Source organism: Arvicola amphibius, chromosome 3 (genome assembly GCF_903992535.2).
Source record: "Arvicola amphibius chromosome 3, mArvAmp1.2, whole genome shotgun sequence".
Taxonomy (NCBI): domain Eukaryota; kingdom Metazoa; phylum Chordata; class Mammalia; order Rodentia; family Cricetidae; genus Arvicola; species Arvicola amphibius.
In genome coordinates, this window is record NC_052049.1 from 173,587,392 (window position 1) to 173,605,488 (window position 18,097).

Here is an 18,097-nt window from a genome sequence, read left to right on the forward strand (position 1 = left end):
ACAGACGCTCTGTTTCATGGATTAGTCACAGTCTTGCTATCAAATTAAATATTCCTCGGTGGTTATTTTTAGAGAGATCGTTTTCTAACTCTACATGGTGCAATGATGTGTGTGCACCCACAGCTCTGGAATCCAGGCATTAGCAGGTGGGCTTCAACTCTGTGAGGGGCTCAGATTCCTCTAGAAAGCAGCAGCCAATGGAGCAGTGGAATCTGTAACCTGTCTCTGTTCGTGAATTCATGATAAGTGAAATATGTCATCCCCCACCCTATCCCACCCCATACCTTGGGTGATTGGTCATTCATCACAAGATCCAATAAAGACTCGGGGAAGCTCTTGACACAACTGTGAGTTTAGGGCACCTCTCATTTGGATGTCCCCCCTATTCTAGTGCAAGGACAACAGTGTCCTCATTTCCTGCACCCTCATGGAAGCTTCCTAAATCTATTCCATGGTGCTGCTTGCATAACTAGGCCGTCATCAATAGAGAATGAGGCCTCAAACCAACCGAATCTCAGATTTGGCTGGAGTGGGTGTGCTTGCTAAGTGAGTCTTTTCACCTGCCTACAAGCATGGTGTAGGTAAGAAGCTCTGCATGCTTTGGGCCTTATGGTGATCAATGCATAGCTGGGACATGTGCCCCCATTGACTGTGGCATATGAGCCCCCTCAGTGCACTTGAGACTTGGGGAGAGATAGGAAAAATAATTCTGGGGGTCAGTTTACAGTTGTGTTCACGCTAAAGCTGCTTCCTCTACAAACCTGTATCATCAAAAGAAAAAAATGATGCTTTGACCTGAACTACCTTTCTCAACTTATTCAAAGTTGAATGAGGGGGGAAGAACTACTTTTGGGGGGTAGTGAAGGCCTTCTTAGAGATCCCTACATACCAGCAAATGCTTCAACACTGAAAGGTAAGCTGGAAGCTGAATGGACTGGAAGAAATCCAAAACAGCTTGGCTGAGGAGGTTATGTCTCAGAGAATATTTGTCTTAACATAGCCAAAGAGTAAACAGAGGCAGTCTAGGAAGAGGGTATCACAAACCAAGATACAAAGGGAGGAAGAAATAAAGGTTTATAGAAGGAAACAAAACAAGTCAAACTAAGGCCCAGGATTTCCTTGGAGAAGTAGCATGGAGAGACTAAAGAATTCTAAGCAGTCAGTAGAAGACAAAGACTATAAATTAGTCAAGAAGTGTTTCTTGAAGTTTCTCTGAGGTCCATGGGAAACGGCTAAAGAGAAAGCCAATAATTATTTAGAGGAGACTCCGTAAAAGGCTGCTATGGGGCCTTCAACAGGAAGACTGACCATGGAGAGTGGCAGGAAGTAGGGGGATATGCAGAAGGGCACAATCATTTGACTTGATTTACTTCAGTAGGTGAAAACAGTCCCCAGCAGAGCTCGGAGAGTCTTTAGAGACCTCGCTGAGAAAGACACTAATGTGTATCAACTCTTGGGAGTTGCTTGCTCCTATGGAGAGAATAGAATCAGTAAATGAACAGATGGAAATTGAGCATCTTATTTAACCACCAAAGACAATTGAAACTATGAGGAGACCCCGTTGAATGCATCTTTTTTAAAAAAATCAAATGACAAATTGCAGGCAGTTGGGAGTGTTGACATGTGTATTCCAAATAGAGTGGGTCCAGCTGACTTCCCACCAACAAAATGACTAGAAATACCAAAAACATTAAAATTATTAGCTTATGGAAATGGATCAAGAGTAAATTACTAAGCTGGCGGTGGTGGCTCCCACCTTTGATCCCAGCACTCGGGAGGCAGAGGTAGGCAGATCTCTGAGTTCAAGGCCAGCCTGGTCTACAAGAGCTAGTTCCAGGACAGGCACCAAAGCTACATAGAGAAACCCTGTCTCAACACCCCTCCCCCCCGCCAAAAGCTTAAATAATTCTTAATTATTTAATAATTCTTAATTATTCTTAGTTTTTCTTAAGAATATTTCTGTTGCTATGAATTGTGGTGGTGCACACCTTTAATCCCAGCACCCGGGAAGCAGAGGCAGGTGGATCTCTGTGAGCTCTATGAGCTCAAGGCGCAACATGGTCTACAGAGCTAGTTCCAGGACAGGCCCCAAAGCTACTGAGAAACCCTGTCCCGAAAAACCAAAAAACGAACAAAAAAAGAGTAGTTCTATTCTATAGATATTCAGTGTAATACTGTTTATAAATATTAGATATGACCCAAATGACCATCCATAGGGGAAGAACTGCTTAAACAAGAAGAATTACACCAAGCAACTTTATTATTAATGCCATATATCAACATGGAAAACATGTATTATATAACATTCAATGAAAAAAATAAATTTCATACAAGAACAAATGCACGTGGATACAAGCTACAGTAAAATTTGTCAAAAGAGCCTTCGTTTTTCTGTAATTTCCCAACGAGTCTGTACAGTTTCCATCTTAAACTCAACTGTATAAAGCATTATAACTTTCTCAGGATAGCGACACATAGGAAGAACGTGGCATTAGACAACACTGGAGCCCAACCCTTCCACCTTCCTTGGAGCTCATGTCTGCTGGAAACGAACAGAACTGTCTGTCGCAAGAAAGGTCTGGTGATAGGGGACCAGTGCAATACTGAGAAGGGATTCCTACACTTGCTTCAATCCTCCCTAGTCCTGGCTGCTATATACTGCCTGGCATCCCCAAGCCTTGCCTTTGTGGCCAGTGAGGGCTTTGGCCACTAAAAGTTCCTCAAAACTTCTTGGAGGGTAACGGAGAAAGGTCCCCTGTGCTGTGCTACACAACCTCTCCTCCACAGTCAGCAGCTCTCACTTCAGACGAATAGGCCCCTAACTCTACTCTGCGCCACAGAAATGAATGCCCTCCCTGACTCAGAGGATGTCTGTAAGATTGCTTCTCTGTCCTTGTCCTACTTTCCCAGCTCAGAAGCATCTAACCACATTACCCAGCCCCCTTTCTGGGAACACTTGCATTTTAGAGTCTTATAATAAACTATACAGTCAGATCTGTGGATTTCCACATCCGTGGTTTAAACCAGGATTGGAAAATAGATTTTTTTTAAAATTACATTTGCACTGAACACAAAATTTTTCTCATCATTATTCCCTAAACAAAACAACATAACAGCTATAGCACAGCAGTTACATTGTACTAAGCATTATAACTGAGCTAGGGATGATTTAAAGGCACTCATGATAATATGCATAGGTTATATGCAAATAGTATGTCATATTATGTAAGAGACTGGAGCATGTATTGACTTTCGTATACATGGGGGTCTTGGACTCAATCCTCCATTGATATCAAGGAACAATTGTTCTCTCTTGTTTTTTCTCCTTCCTGGTTGCCCCTGTCTGTTTACTTTCCTAGTACCGTCTCATCTCCTGTGATGGTTGAGTGTCAACTTGAGCAGGTTAAGAGACACATCTAGACCGAGCAATGGTGCTGCATACCTTTAATCCCAGCACTCAGGAAGGCAGAGGTAGGTGGATCTCTCTGAGTTCAAGGCCAGCCTGATCTACAGAGTGAGTTCCCAGACAGCCAGACAGATAGAGAGACCCTGTCTCGAAAACACAAAAGCAAAAGAGAGATCTAGGGCATTAGTGAAACACACCTTTTGTTGTGTTTGTGAGAGTGCCGGCTGAGCAACAGTGTTTCCTCCTCTTCTTTGCTCACTGAGAATGGCATGGGCTTTTGAAACTTCAGGCCCTGGCCCGTGACACACACCTAGTCCAACGAGGCCACACCACACCTCCTACTCCTTCCCAAGCAGTTTCTAACCAACTGGGACCAAGCATTCTAATATATAAGCCTGTCTGGATCAGTCTCATTCAAACCACTACAGGGCTCTTTTTATCCCTTTCTTCCTCAATTCTCTTCTCTGCTCTGCTTCTCTCTTCTCCTGCGTTCTTTTATAGCTTCGAATTGAAGTCATGCTGTCTCCCATTGTCTTAAACTGCATTATTACAGCGGGCTCCCAAAGATCAAGAGCATCTAATAGTATTCTGAAAAGGGGCGGAAAGCTACCATCCCAATCTTCTCGCCCCAACAGGAAGCTTTTCCACCTCTCCAAATGACTAGTGGTTATCCTTAGTGCCCTCACTCCCCCCACCCATAGTCATAGTCATCCACCGTGAGTTCTAGGAGTCCAGCTCTAAAATCATCCGTTCTCTCAAGCCAGACCATCTCCCTTTTCGTCTGGAATTCTCAGGCTCTTTTCTGCTTTCTTCTTCTTCACTTGTCCTCTATGATCCTTCCCAGGCAGCAAGAGGGATTAAGTTTAAATCATAGCATGGAATAATGACTTCTTGAGAGCTTAAGTCTCAACCTGTTTATTGTATTGAATTGAAGTCACCACCAATGCAAACAAGACAAGGATAACAGAGCCATTCAAACTGGAAAAGAAGTTCCAGGAATCGCAGTGCATACCTGTAATACCAGCACCCAGGAGTGAAGAAAAAAAGACCAGAGATCAGGCCAGTCCTGGGCTATGAGGCCCTACTGCATAAGAGAGGGAAAGAATGGAGAGAGAAAACGAGGCTGTAAAGGAAGAAATAAAGCTGTCTGCACTCACAGAAAGCATAATTATGTGTGGAGAATAGAAGAGCAAATAAGTAATTATAGTAAATATCATGGAATACAAGATCAATGTGAGAAAAACAATAATACTTCCATCATCCAGCAATAACGTAACTACCAAGAAATTGAAACATTCTTAAATTTTACTTAAAATAGCATCCAAAAACCTAAAAATACTAGGAACAATAAAAGGGAAAGGACTGCTAATGCAACCTGAGAAATCTCCAAGGAAAGTCAAATACAAAAAAAAAAATACATACTGTAAATTCCTTATATAAACTTCTAGAATAGGCAAATACTGTCTGTAATAATAGAAATCAGACCCTATTTTCTGGACTTGGGAAAAGAAAGTGACTTGAAACTGAGACAAAGGAGATGTTCTATATCCTGGTTGATAAACTGGTTCATGGTCACATGAGTTAGGTCAAAATTATCTGTCTTTTCACTTCAGATTTTGTTCTATGCAAATTTTACCTAAAAAAATAAAAAAGCTGCTTGTCTGAGCAAAACAGACCCAAACAGTGAAATGCCCTCATGAGAATCCGGGATACGAACATCCAGTAACTCCTTCTTGGATGTGGTCTGGAAAGAAATCAGGCCTGGGAAATAAACAACCTGTACTTGATCTACACTTGATGAGATGAGCCAGGGTTGCCAGAGCATGAAGGGACAGGCAGCTGAAGGCCATGGATTTGGAACCCTTGAAGCTGTCTTGGGCTTGAAAGGCTTTGTCACCACCCTGTCAGCCAGACCATCTTGTGGGCAGGGATGGGACCCCACCCCTGATACACAAGACCTGAAGGGTGATTCAAGTTCATGAACACAGGTTGTACCTTTGAGAAACAGAACTCCATCTCTGATCAGTCTGCCTGCTCTCCAGGGTAGCTAATGGCCTCGCTACAGTGCATCCATGGATCCTTCAGCACCTTACAGTAGAGACCTCTGCAGAACTCAGGAACCTTAGGCTCTCAAATGCACTGGCTCTCCTGCCATATCAGTTGCTACTTTCCATCTAATCTCTTTTCCCCTCCCCACCCTCTAGAGCTATCTCCTAACTCCCCCATCCTCGTGTAGCCTCCATTATTAGACTTTCAATTCAGATCAAAACTGTGTGTGTGGGGGGGGGGGATTCTCATATGTTTCCATACTGAAATCTTCCAAGAACCCTGGGAACATTGTTGTGACCATTTACAGGCAATGAAAAAGAGACTCCAAAGAAGGAGAGAGGCTTGTCTAAGAGGACATGTAACAGCTGGTCCTGGAGCTCCAGCATTGCCTGGCAGGCGCCAGTCTTTGAGGAATTGAACCGGAAATTCTGCAGAACCTAGAGGGGGGAAGTGCCAGATCTAGGACTGTGATAACTCAGCTGTGGAACATACTTTGGGAAAAAGAAAAGTGGAAGAGGCACTCTCTTCCCCTCTACCAATGCAGCACACAACCTAGATACTTGAATTCATGTCTAGATGCAGAGAATCCCAAGGGCTTCATGAGTGGTGAGGAAAGCAAGAGTGGGTCCTGTCATTGGCTATCACTAGCCAGGCAGACCCAAAGGATTGGCATCTGGACCCAAGGTCCCAGAGCCGACTGTAGAATGGCACCACCCACTGCATTTGTTACTTATCTTGTTACTGTGACAAAATACCTGGCAAAGACAACTCAAGGAAGGAAGCATTTATTTTGTCTCCCAGTTGGAGGCTGCAGTCTACCATTGCTGGATGGCATGGGAGCAGGAACATCCACGGTCATGAAGCAGAAAGCGATTAGTGCCGGGGGTCAGCTTCATTTTCTCCTTTTATTCCGCATAGCAACACTTCCACCCCAATTAACTAATCTAGAACTCCAAACAGGCATGCCCTTGTTTCCATGGTGATATTAAATCCCACAGAACTGATAGCCAAGGCAAACCATCACACCCTTAAAGCCTAAACTCTTGAATTCACTGTGTCCTTACCTACTCCAGACAACTTCAGGTGGGAAGGGTTTACCCCGTGAAGCTGACTCTCAGAGGTAAACCACCTGACCTGGTGAGCAGCAGGACTAAAACCTTCTAATAGGGCTCTGAAAGGCAGAGTAGGAGGGGGTGGCTGTCCTGTGGGAACATTGTTGTCCCTTGACAGTATTCTCATCCCCTTAATGTCATATCTCTTAATAGCCAGGTTCAGCATTCCCTTCCCAGGGCAAAGCTGCAACCTTTCCCAAGCCCCCTCATTCTTCTAAGCCAACCTCAAGCACTGAATGAACCAAAAGCTACCATTCTGTTCCCAGGATCTCCATGGCCCTGATTCTAGGAACACATCCTGGGACGGGCCTGTAGGGTCTGGCCATATCTCCATCCAGAGAGAGGGGTTCCACTTGGAGACAGGCTATGACTTCAACATTTCTACAGCTCCAGGTACAGTCAGAAGATCCTGATCACAAGCTTGTTGAGATTATGATATATGACTATTACTGAGAACTTCTGCTTTCTCCAACCTCAGCATCTTCCCACCAAGCATCCCTATAACTCCAGTAAAATGAAATGCCAATTCTGAGAGCTCACCAAGAGGAATCTCCCTCTGCCTTCTTTCTCTGGCATAGTAGACAGAGCACATTCTATCTTTACAGACTCTCATCTCCAGGACTGCAGAGGATGACTCAGCATGTAAAACATTTTCTGTGCAAGTCTGAGGACCCAAGTTCGATCCCTAGCACCTATGTAAAAGCTAGGTCTGATTGTTCACGCCTATAATCCCCAGGTTGGGGGAGGCAGACGGAAGATTCCTGAGGTTTGTTGGCCAGCCAGACTGATTGAATTGACAAGCTTCACTTTAGTGAGAGACTTTGCCTCAAAAATAATTTGGAAGTTCGAGGCCAAGCCTGGTCTACAAGAGCTAGTTCCAGGACAGGCTCTAAAAAAGCTGCAGAGAAACCCTGTCTCGAAAAACCAAAAAAAAAAAAAAAAAAAAAAGAAAGAAAGAAAAAAGTAATTTGGAGAAGCAATTGAGGAATGACACCCAGTGTTGACCTCTAACCTCCATACATGTACACCAAACCGGCACACACATGCCCACGAACAATACACACACTCAAATCTATATCAGATGTGAATTGTATCTTTTTTAAGATTTATTTTATTATTTTTTAATTATATGTATGGGGGTGCATGTTGAATGCAGATGGCCTGAGTCCAGAGGCATCAGATCCTACTGTAGCTGAAGTTACAGGCTATTGTGAGCCACTCAACTTGGGAATTGAGAACAAATTTCAGGGCCTCTGGAAGAGCAATACATGCTCCTAACTGCTAAGCCATCTCTCCCTTCAGCACAATGAATTATATCTTTTTATATCTTGGTATAAAAAGACATAGCCATTGGGCTTCTGATACTAACAGCCCCAGAAAACTGTATATATCCACAGGTTAGTGGATTCAATTATTACTGACAATAACATAGTGAAACCATCTCAGAAGTTATCTCTGTAGAGTCAAAGGCTAGAAGAGGACAGATATACATTTAGCCAAGCTACCCTAAGCTCTGGGCCTGACGTGTGCTGTGCAGTCAGTCCAGAACTTAGTAAGAGAGGCCTGAAGAAGCCATTTCCAGCCAGGACATTGCCCCACATCTTTAAACCCCAGCACATGGGAGGCAAAAGCAGGTAGATCTCTGTGAATCCGTGGCCAACTTGGGTCTAACATAGCAAGTTCCAGGCCAGCCAAAATTACATGAGGAAACCCTGTCTCAACTCCACCCCTACCCCAAACAAAGAGGGAGGCTGTGTTCTGAAAGCCCATAGGCAGCCACATATTCCCTCCTCCTTAGGAGAGGCTGCTGGGGAACAACCTCTAGGAGCAAGACACACACTTTACCTTCTACTGCCCCAAGAGCTTTCAAGCCTCTGCACTTGCTTTTCTTTTTCTCTAGGATGTCCTTCTTCCTCTTCTTATAGCCAACCTTTTGCCATTTGTCCCTAGCGGGATAGGTCCTACGCAGTCTTCTCTGACCCTTCTGTCCATATCTGTGACCCGACTCTTCAGCTGTGCGCTCCAACTTTGGACATGGAATCCCATCTGCTTAGCCAGCACACAGGAAACCTGCCCATCGCAGGCCCCCAGAGCCAATCCATTCCATTGCCTTTCTGACACAGAGTGCAAGCCTGTGCCCCACAGCATCCCTCTCCCTTTACAGTCCTGTAGGAGAGAGTCTCTGCACCTGCCTCACGTAGACTCCACTACCTTTCTAGTCTCCTTAGCAGCCTTGGCAGCCTCATCACACAGCCTACTCGGCCTGGCAAGGGATCTTCACAAAGAGGCCCAAAAGATGTGGGCAGCTCCATTAGACAGGAGCTCCTTCCAGGAAGACTGCCTCCTTTCAGAGGCTCTACCCCATGACTCAACACTTTCTGAATGCCATCATGCCCCCACACAGAGGCCTGTGTGAGGTGAAATTTTTCAGGACCTGTAACGAGCTGAGAGTTCTACAGAAATGTCATGTTTTACCCTCTCTTGTCTCATAGTATAAGGGACAAGCATTGTTACCCATATACCCTAATGAGGCATGGACTCTGAGTGACGGATGGATTATCAGAATTTCAAAGCAGAGTCGAAAAGAACCCCTAGGGTACTTGTTTGCAGATACTTTGGCTTTAAACATCCATGCCCAGGGTCAGGAGCCAGAGCCATAAAAGATCACCTCAAGAGTCCTTTTTCTGGTAACCAGGAGTAACAAAAATCAGGGGAGGGGAAATACAGATGAGTGACATCTCAACTAGAACAGGTCTGGGAAGGGATGGGGCTTTGGGCCTCTTTGGTTACAGACAGACTTCTTTGTGAGGAGACTCTGGAGATCTGTGCCCCTGGCCATGACATAGCTGCTCATGCTCCAGAGATTGGATTGTAACATGGGTATAACTTCTGTTGCAGAAGCTGTTGGAAGAACAGAAGCATAAGGGAGGCCATGTGAGATATATCTGGCATGCATGAGGTACTCAAAACTTGAGCTGAAAACTGTGTTTGCAATGGGCTCAATAGATTGGCCTTCTTCAGTGGCCTTTACCCAAGCTTCTATAATAGCCATCTTGTGGAGAAGAGCCTATAAGCCAAAGTTCTACCACCTGAAAGGGAGGCTGGAGTGGGGTGTGTCCACACACTGGATAAAAGGTTGCTTTGTGGGGAGCTGACAAGCATGCCTCATTCTTGCACAAAGAATCTCTGCCAGATGTGTGAGTCCACTGCCCCTGGCTTACTGTGGACACTTCACACAGCCCCTGAAGCAGAGGTCACTTTTGCAGAAGAAAACAGACTCCTCAACACCTACCCTGTTATCTCCTCATACCCATTACCTCCTCTTCACCCCCATCTCTTTGCAGAGTGAAACGGCCCCACCCCAGTGGCAGCACAAGATGACCAAGGTCACCTAGTCATCTCTGCTTCCTTTGTCAGGAGTATAGGCAGCTATTCCCTTCTTGTCCTGCAGAATCTGGATTCTGAGGGCAGGCACAGTAGAAGAAAGGGTAACCTAGAGGTCACTGTGCCATGGCAGCGCTCCACCTCCTGACCTCTCCAGCGTTGGACCTAAGCAAGCTACTCAACTACTCTGAGTCTGGGTTTTTCCATATGTAAACTGGGGATCGTAGTGCTTGCCTCGTAGGATTCAAGACGTATTTTGATAATGTCTAGTTCAGTGGTCCATAAACTTTTTTTAGAGCACATAAATTCATGCTCAATTTAAATCTCAAGAGAAATCCCAGTATATAAAATAGCTCTCTTGGCAGCAGAGGTGTGAGGCAGGGAGCTAGGACTCCTCCACCAAATGCTGGGAGTTCAGGGAGTCCAACATAGACGAGACCGGGTTCCAACTCTGACAGCCAGCTCAGGAGTGAACTGGAAATGCCACAGCAGCAAGAGGAGGTGGATGGATTGTTTGACAATCTGGCATCGAAGGTGGGTGTATCTCCAGGAGAGACAGGGGTGAGGGGTAGGGGCGGGAAAGGTGGCACACATGAGAGTGCCCTAGGAGCATGAAGAGGAGGAAGCTGCCTCTAGGTGTCCCCTAACACTGAGGGCCCCACCCTAATTGCCTACGGGCAGATGAAGAAATGAGAGCCTCCTGGCCTCACAACTGTTCAATGGACACAATCTCTGTTCTCCCCTTAAAGAGCCCTGCCGCAGCCTGCATCTGCCAGCTGAAGTGCCCTTCCCTAATTTCTCCATCCAAATCTGGCTTATCCTTTGAGTTCACATGGTTACTACATCTCAGAGGCCTTCTGTGATTGTCTCCAGCCAAGACCAAGGGTAGTGTTTTCTTCCTCTGGGCTCCTGTAGCACGGAGGTGGGGTGAGTATACAGTGGCTAAGAACATGGGACTCGGTTTCTCCATCTATCAGATAAGAATATGAGAATTAAATTAAGTGACCCAGGTAAAGCCCAGCACATAATAGGTACACAGCAAACAAACTGTTCATCATGATGTGGTTACACCCCTCTTCCGAATGCTGACACATAGTAGGTATCAACAAAAATGCTTACCTGGGTGACCATAGATGGCCTCACACCTCCAATAAACATGTCTTGCTGGCCACTGGCCATTAACTCTCTGAACTCCCCAAAACTGGCTCCCTTGAGTTAGCCTATATTTGGGGGCAGAGGAAATAGAGGAAGAATTAGCAGAATGCCAGGCAGCTGGACTCACCCAGCAACAGATGCTGGGGATGAAGGTCTTTGGGAGTTCATCTACCCATCGTCCTCCTCCAGCTGTGTGAAGCGTTCTCCCATTTAACAGGTAAGAAAACTAAGACCTAGCAAAGCTCATGGCCTGCTCGAAACCACAGAGCATTCTTCCCAGTCTATTAGCTGCTGGCAGCATGTCTGCCAGGCTGCTGGAATAATCTGGTCCTACTTATTCAACATCTTAGTTTACTGACAGGGAACCTCAAAAATGACCATATTCTTGACCAAGGCCTCTGGCAAATTAAAGTTCAGAGCTAGTTCTAACCCCATCCTACACATAGGGGATGAGGCGAGCTTCCTGCCTACTGATTTTTACTCCAAAGGGTAAGCAGACTGGCTGCTCAGTGGGACAAAAGGAGGGATTTTACCCTTCTGAGCTTGAAGGCAGCTTTGAGAATCCATGGGAACTACAGAGGCTCAACCTAAGGCAACCAGGACCGGAGACAGCTACACAGTTCCCACTGTACCCTCATGCCTTCCAGGGGGAGTTTAAAAGGCCAAAAAGCATTGAGACCCTTACAGAGGTTATAGCAAGCTGCACTTTGAGGCTCAATTCTGATGCTGCAGTGGAGGGGCTGGATTGAGGGGGAGGGTGGAGAGGGGCTGGTGTAGAATAGTAATGAGCCAGACTGCTGGAAGCCAGCCAGCCTCAGGTTCTGAGGACAGAGTAGTGCTCCCCCCACCCAACCCCTCCGAGCTCTCTCTCTCTCTCTCTCTCTCTCTCTCTCTCTCTCTCTCTCTCTCTCTCTCTCTCACACACACACACACACACACACACACACATACACACACACACACACATACACACACACTTCACTCACACACATGCATATGCATCTCTCTCAGGTGCACACACATACACACACACCTCTTGCACACATACACATATGTATCTCTCACACACACACACATACATGGACCTCTCTCACACACACATATGCATCACACACACACACACACACACCTCATGAAATTCTTCACTAACAGCTCCTAAAGAAGCTATCATAGTAACTATGTATAGTAAATGTTTGTGTTTGGATTAGCTTGTGTGAATGTGTGGCCAGTTGGCTTCTTAGCTCATCTAATACAACCATCGGATTGTCACTTTCCATCATCCATTTCACAGGGAGCCACCTGAGGCCCAACCTCCCAGTCCTGGCTTGTGGGACTGCACCGAATGCCAGAGATCAGGGGGCTGAGCCCTGGACTGGGCTTGTCACCGAGTCAAGCTATCTCATGGGATCAAGCAAGTGTCCAAGGAGACAGATGAGAGAATAAGCCTTCCACCCTCTTCTTTAACCTAACGGCCCTACAGCCCCTCTTCCCTAAGAGTCACATGAGAGGCAAGCTCCCTCCCTTGTGACAGTGATGGGCAAGTGTGCCTAATAACAGCCCTTCCTTGGGGCTGGAGGAAGACACTGGGTCTGATGAGAACCTCATCCAAGACGTCTGCAGCTGTGGTCTCCCCTATGGAGAAGGTGGGTACAGCAGAGGATCAAGGCCAGCCCCAGGGAGACGACAGAGCCCTAGGGCTTTATACTTGTCCCTGAGTGTCCCAGCTGCTCTACTCTTAAACCCCGTACCTAAGAGGTGCCCTTCCTGTCCTCCAGGTTGCATCAACTCTCTTTGGCTTAATCTGCCTTTCCTCCTAGACCACATGAAGACCATGATTCCGTAGTACACATTTGTGTAGTACTTAAGGTGAGTGCCTGGCGGGTGTCCACCAGCGGATGTCTAGCCCCTATTAGTCACCAGGTATCCTCTGCCTCCTCCCCAGTGCAAACTCCGTGAGATGAGAACCCCGCCTGAAGCTTTTCCTGCTGTCTGCCCTGTACATACAAGTCTCAGGCATAGCGGGGACTCAGCAGCCAAGAGAAAGAATCCATCTATACCTCGTGTGCTATATTATATGTACCTTCCTACATGGTCAGCATGCCCCAGCGTCAGCACACTAGGAATGTTAACCTGAACCACAGGCTCTATGAGGACCGTCAAAGTCATCTGATTACCCGCCTTTGAAGTCCAGAGCAGCAATAAAGGCCCCAAAAGCACATGTTGCTAACCTGAAGAGCAAGTCCTTGGAAGTGAAACCCCATAAATATGGAAGATCTGATTTCTGGATGCAGAGTCCCAGAGGTAGAAATGGCCTGGACTGAGCTCCCCTCCTCACTCTAGATTCTCTCCTTCTAAATGGATGTGGATACCGGGGTAGCTAATGGGGTGAGGTTTGCACCATGTACCAGGCACCCTCTTAAAACTATTGTACAAATGGTATCTACCCCAACCCCTTAGCTGACACCGTGAGATGGGCACCCTCATCTGCAGTTCTCAGTTGAGGATCTAGAAGTCAGGAAAGCTGAGAGACTTGTCCAAGGCCAGCAGGCTAGGAAGCAGCAGAATATCTCTGGAGCCCTTGCCTTCTAACATCTCTGCACCCTCCCCCAGGCCCTAAGGAAAGAGGGGCAGCTGAGGAGGAGCGAGCCCTGCCTGAGCCAGATGAGTTCTTGGGAAACTGGGAGGTTTCAAGATTGAAGCTGGAGGTTGAAATGCCACAGTGAGGGCCCCTTGAGGCTGCCCTCAAGGGCTCCCAAGGGGTGAGGGTGCTTTCTTGCTGGAATAGTGAAAAGACAGTCTTCCAGCATACCACCCCTCCCCTCTCCAATATTCTCACTGCCAAATGAAACCTGGCAGCTTCTGAAAATAGCTCCGCGCTGCAGCAGGCACTCTGCCCGCCCTTCAGCAGGCTGGCACGCAGCTGGGGGTGGCCACTGTGGGCAGACTCTGGCACACACGGGGCCGGGGGTGGGTGTCACACATACAGTGCACAGGGGCGGTACAGAGCTGGAGGCATGTGGCAGCTGCCACCCCTCAGTCCTTCTGACCTTTCTACAATGAATGAGGCAGAGGTGCTGGAGTCAGCCTGGTGTGTTTACCAGGCCAGAGGCGCCCTCTCCAGCCAGGATACGGTCACTAGTAGGGGTGTGGAGCTGCCCTGTGACTTGTGTCCACCCAGGTACACAAAAAGAAACCCAGAATTCACTGAAAAATGTTAAAAAGATGTTTATTAATATCTGGATAAAAAGTCCAGCAGTATTGTCCTAGCTGTTATGAGCTAGGTTTCCCAGCCTGTAAGAAAGGCCAGGATCTAGGAACAAGGCTGAATGCCAGGCACTTGTCAGGTCATCTATCAAACACTCAGCACCTGGAGGCTACCCTGGCACATGGCAGGGCAGAGCTGGCTAAGTCTGGGGTCAGCCAAGAAGGACCCTCTCCGATCTGACTCATGCTAGAGCCGGGATCAGACCTCATAAACATGGCTCATCAGCCCATCATCATTTTGGGTCTGATCTCCAGTAGAAAACGAGGTCCTGGAAAACAGGGAGCCAAGCACTCCCTTTCACAAAAGTATCCCCGGAATAGCCCTTGCCATCAGCAGAGAGGGACTTCTTCCTACCTGAGATCTGGTGAGCGGGAAGAGGCGTGGGGCTTTCGTCACAGTGATGTTTTCCAAAATGGAAAAAGGTTAAGGATACCCACCTCCCCAACTCGCATACGTACACCTTCAATTGAGATGAGAAGCTACCTTTAGGATTAGGGGGTAGTGACGGGATTCTTAGCCTCGGGGGCTCTAGTGGACTGTCTGTGGGCTGGTGCTACAGAGAAATAAGCAAGCTGGACTATACAGCTTCTGGCAGACCAAACAGAAGTGAGGCTGGGGAGGGGCAGCCAGTGTGAGAGAAACAAACCTCCCCAAGAAGGGAGGTTCCTGATTGTCCCTCCTTCCTCCTTTGTTCAGTATTCAGACAGCAACATGGCCTCTGGTCACCATAGCAACCAATGGTCAGATACCTTTCTCAAGGCCAGACCCATCTGCCCACACAGCAGGACGTGTCTCTGTAGAAAAAGGGTAGGTCTGCCACAACTCCCAGTGGCCTAGAAGTAAGGCCAATGCTACAGTAGAAGACCTGTGGCCTCACTCAAGCCACAGTGGCCAAAGTTGCTTCTGCTGTAGCAGAGGGCTCCCCGTCCCGGGGGGGGGGGGGGGGGGGGGGGGAGGGGCAGACGCTTTCTAGGGCCTGAGCTTAGGCTGGGACCCTTGGCCCAAGCTCTTTATCCTCAAGTTCAATGTGACACATTAAGACAACAAAATTATCCTTTTGTTATAAAAATGACTCCAGCCCTTCCTGGCCAGAGCCTCCTCGGAACACTGCAGTCTGTCACTCTGACTCCCTCGGGAGCTACTGGTTGTTACATCCTTGTGAGGCTGAGGAGCTGCCTGCTTGTTTTTTCCTCCGCTTGTTGAGGAGCCGGTTGTTAGAGGTCTTCAGGTCCTTGATCTTCACCTGGTCATAGTCCACCCGCATGGTGGCCAGGGCACTGGTCATCTCCTCCTGTGTACCATTAGCAAGGGGACAGAAGAGGTCAGGATAGCCTAATATTAAAAGCCATCACTTTCGTGCCTGGGAAGCACCCTCCATGGCATCACTGCTCCAGTGCTCACTATGTGCTCGGCCTTGGACACATAACCCTCCCTACAACTGTTTTCTGGTGAACACTGAGCTTATTCACAAAGACAAAAGAAACAGATGACTCCCTGGGTCCACACCACAGCTACTTGGACAGAGAACTAAACCAATGGCATTTGCACAGAACCACAAGACCTGCAGACAATGGCATTTTCCTTGGTCCCCAAGAGCCTGAAGCTTTGAGACTGTACCCTGGATACCCCAATGCTCTACAATGCTATCTCATAGGGACAAACCTGACCCTCACTACATCTGAAACAAGGTTGGTTCCTATCACAAATGTCATAAGAAAGTTTCTGGCCAATGTTTGGGCCCCAAATCCTTTCATGAAGGCCCTGGCTTAAAATCTCCTCACTAAGAGTGCCCCATGAGCATCACCCTAAATAGGAAAGTGTAGCAGACCATTGCTCAGTGGCCTGCCCTGGCTGGATCACTGGAGCAGTTGCTGACATCCTCTAGGCACAGGGGAAGAGCCAAACTCCAGATCCAGATCCAGGAACGTATAGCGACTGAGAAAGACTACCCACCTTGACATCATCCCAGTGATCTTTGTCTTCCTGTAGCACTCGGGCTGTGTGCAGTGGGGTCTGCGGGACCACCATTGATTGCTAGAAGGAAGTCCAAACACATGGATCAGAGCCTGGGACTGTGTGGTACAGCATAGATTACCACCACTACATACCCTCCTCCCCATCTCAGGTGGGGAAATGGAGGTTCAGAGGGGGGAAGGAGCCTAACTGCAGCAGTGGCAAAGCCAGGCTATATGTGGGATGTTACCAGACATCACTGTTCAAGGCTCCAGTCCAGCCCTGCACCCAGGCCTCCAGGGCTACCACCGTCCAGCCTGCCAGCCCTACTCCAGGCCAAGACCATGCTCACATTGATCCAAGGATGGTTCATAAACTGCATGATGGTCAGCCTCTCTGTGGGATCTGTCTTCAGGAGCAGACGGATTAGCTGTTTGGCTAGGGGACCCAGAAAAGAGGGGAGCAGTGAATTGCAGTCCCTCAACCTTCCACATGAATCAAAAGCTCTGCCCGACAGGGCTATAAGTACTCCTACATTCTTCATGATCAGAAATGGTGAGTTAGCAATTTTGTCTCGTTTGAGGTCACTAAGCACTCAGGATAATTTGTTAGGCAACAATAGATAACTACAAGGCAGAATTGTTTGTGCTATCTAGGAAGGAAAGCATGAACAAGGAATATATAAGAGGGAGTCCTGGGGAAGCATTTTTTTTTTTCCTTGAGACGGGATCTCTCTAAATATAGCCCTGGCTGTTCTGGAACTCTATATGAATTTATAGAGATCTGCCTGCTTCTACTTCCCAAATGCTGGATTTAAAGGTATGTGCCACCACACCTGGCTGGGGAGAAAAATTTTGATCCCACTTGACAGATACAGAAACTGAGACTTGAGCTGGGCTGCGGTGGAACAAGCCTTTAATCCCAGCATCTGGGAGGCAGAAGCAGGTGGATCTCTGTGAGTTCAAGGCCAGCCTGGTCTACAAGTGCTAGTTCCAGGACAGGCTCCAAAGCTACAGAGAAACCTTGTCTCGAAAAACCAAAAAGAAGAAAGGAAGGAAAGAGAAAGAAATAAAAAAGAAAGAAAGAAAGAAAGAAAGAAAGAAAAAAAGGAAGGAAGGGAGGGAGGGAAGGAGGGAGGGAGGGAGGAAAGAAGGAATAAAGAAAGAAAAAAGAAAGAAAAAAAGAAAAGAAAAAAGAAAGAAAGATTGAGACTTAAAAAGTTCAGATGACTTGTCTAGGTTCACATAGCTAGGATTTAAGCACAGGTCAGTTTGACAGCCAAAGGGATCTCTCCCAAAACAGAGGCTGAAGGGACCAGGTTAAGTAGAGAATCTCACTCACCATCTTCAGAGACCTCTGACCACTCAGGCTTGGGGAAACCATACTGGCCCAGGCGAATCCTTCTCTTCATCCCTGGAGAGATGGCCTGTCCAGTATTGGAGTAGAAGGGTGGGAATCCACACAAACTGGGAACGAGAAGAGGCCATTTGGTACAAGGGTTGGGCACACAAGGGTCAGGCAGAACTGTCCTCTCCTTTCGCAGGGAGACAGGCAGCCAGACACCACAGCAATGACACCAGTCCCTGCGGCCTCTTGAACACATCCCAGGAATACCATCAGCCTTGACATGAGGCAGTCGCAAAGAATGTCTCATGACACAAGAAACAAAAGACAGCCTGACCAAAGGATGACATGTCCCAAAGGACACAAGGGTGAGAAGCTGAATGGCACTAAAAGGACATGAAAAAATAGAGTAGGGTGGGTCAGGAGAGG

The 18,097-nt window shown here is 47.3% G+C and overlaps 1 protein-coding gene across 1 annotated transcript in view; it reads right to left on the reverse strand.

Annotated features, from left to right (window-relative positions):
• Nucleotides 1-14,306: 14,306 nt before the first annotated feature.
• The window catches only part of Mapkapk3 (MAPK activated protein kinase 3), a 33,119-nt gene continuing 29,328 nt past the window's right edge, over nucleotides 14,307-18,097 (reverse strand). Inside the window, exons 8-11 of the mRNA XM_038324227.1 lie at nucleotides 17,666-17,790; nucleotides 16,677-16,762; nucleotides 16,325-16,405; nucleotides 14,307-15,662 (exon numbers count right to left, since the gene is read on the reverse strand). Coding sequence (XP_038180155.1) covers nucleotides 15,510-15,662; nucleotides 16,325-16,405; nucleotides 16,677-16,762; nucleotides 17,666-17,790 — 445 coding nt within the window. The 3' untranslated portion in view covers nucleotides 14,307-15,509. The remainder of the gene's footprint in view (nucleotides 15,663-16,324; nucleotides 16,406-16,676; nucleotides 16,763-17,665; nucleotides 17,791-18,097) is intronic.